At 32.6% G+C, this 1,889-nt stretch overlaps 1 protein-coding gene across 1 annotated transcript in view; it reads left to right on the top strand.

Annotated features, from left to right (window-relative positions):
* The window catches only part of LOC136796689 (uncharacterized), a 21,935-nt gene extending 20,391 nt beyond the window's left edge, over positions 1-1,544 (top strand). The window contains exon 2 of the mRNA XM_067051046.1: positions 1,459-1,544. Coding sequence (XP_066907147.1) covers positions 1,459-1,544 — 86 coding nt within the window. The remainder of the gene's footprint in view (positions 1-1,458) is intronic.
* The last annotated feature ends 345 nt before the right edge of the window (positions 1,545-1,889 follow it).

The following is a 1,889-nucleotide window of genomic DNA, read 5'->3' as shown; positions in this document are numbered from 1 at the left end:
TTTTTTTCGATTTAACACGAGTTTTTCCATTTAACACGCTTTAACATAGATCATGAATACCCCTTATGTTAGTTTCAGAAATAGAACAATACATAGCAGATGCTAAGTCGTGATATTGTCGCAATATATTTAAGGGGCAGGAAGTGTTCATATCTTTATTAGAGAGGATTCTCAAGTGGTTGAGTTGGTGAAACGACAAAATTTACGATGGTCGTTAAATCGAGTATGTCCGAGCTAGCTTTAGGTTTAGCTCTTAGATCCCATTAAAAGAGGTCGCTGTGGTATTATTTTATTTTAACTATGGTCATAAATAATGAAATGTCCTCTTGGAGTAGATCTATATGGCCATGGGCAGAGTTATTGGAGCAAAAATATAGTTCTCTCATATCTCAACATTTTTAAAAAAATAAAAGAAAAGAAAATCTTTCTTATATACAAAATTTTATATCATTTAATTTCCTTTAAACTGAGTATTTGACCAAAAAAAAAGTGAAGCATTTTTTTATATCCTCCCTAAGAAATTGTTTCCTTCCTCAGGACGTTCCAAAGCTGTGCCTGTTAAAAGAAGGTATTTATAATTTAACCCTTTCACTGCGTGGTAAAATTATGAATCTAGTTCAAAAAATGTCTAGTTTTTTTGTGTTACGAAATAATTTGGCACGCAATAAAAAAATATAAAGAAACTTGCATTATATGAACCTTGTTAGTAAGTAGTCCTTGTATGATAGAATTTTAAATATTACAAAAGGCGGGGAAAAAAGGCAGTTATTTCACCACAATTTCTGATTACTTGTGACTGATAGTCTAAAATGATGAGTCTGCCAAGTTAAGAGAGGGGGAATAGAAATGGCGGCTGTTTCAAAACGTTAAAAATTAATTTTTCATTCGGAGCTCTTGATCATTAAAAGTACCAAAACACTAGAAAACGTAAGAGAACATCATTTAAAGTAGAATAAAATTTCTAAAATAGCCCTAATAGAGTTATTTACGTTCAATAGTTATAACGAGATATAGCTTTTTAAAAAGCAACATTCCATAAAAAAATGTACTAAAAATCTGTAGTAATAATATTATTACATAATAAAGGATCGAGATATATAATAGTGGGTAGAGGATATCATATAATAGAGGGTAGAGGATATTACATAATAGAGGTTAGAGAATATTATATAATAGAGGATCGAGATATTAGATAGTAGGAGATTGAGATGATATATAATAGATGGTAGAGGATATTAGATAGTAGGAGATTGAGATGTTATATAAGAGAGGGTAGAGGACATTAGATTTATAGGTTTAATTATAAAACAAAACAGAGGGGAAGACATAAATAAATAAAAATTTAATTTTATTTAGTTATTAAAAAAAAAGAAACAATGTGTTGTGAGTAGTGTAATAAATTATTTCGTTTATATATTTTTTTATATTTGATTAGATTTATTTTTGTTATTGTTATAGTTGCAGTAGCCCAGTGGTCACTTATGGATGCCAAGCGTGACACTGACTATAGCTCAGGAGAGGAAATAACAGGTGTGGCAAAATAATATTGGAAGAAGCATTGTGAATGTAAGAAAAAGAGATCGAATAAATAATGCTTGGGTCCAGAAAGAAACAGGACTCACTGACACACTGAAGATGACAAGATTTAGCAAATGGAAATGGGCAGGGCATCTCCTTCGATGCGAAGATGATAGATGGTCAAAAATTGCCACAGAATGGACTCCATACGTCCTTCAATGAAGAAGAGGACTTCAAAAAAAAAGAAGACGGCAGGTGGAGAGCTGCTAGGGACAGGGATGTCTGGAAGAAGCAATGGAAAGAACTCGCCTCCCAATAGGGCTGGTCACCCCGGGAAGTGCTCACTATTACTCCCGAAAGAGAAGGCCTAT

The sequence above is a fragment of the Halyomorpha halys genome, unplaced genomic scaffold (genome assembly GCF_000696795.3).
Source record: "Halyomorpha halys isolate HHAL.00 unplaced genomic scaffold, Hhal_1.1 Scaffold828.1, whole genome shotgun sequence".
Classification (NCBI taxonomy): Eukaryota; Metazoa; Arthropoda; class Insecta; order Hemiptera; family Pentatomidae; genus Halyomorpha; species Halyomorpha halys.
The sequence above is the reverse complement of the archived record's forward strand: the minus strand, read 5'-3'. Positions and strand labels throughout refer to the sequence as shown.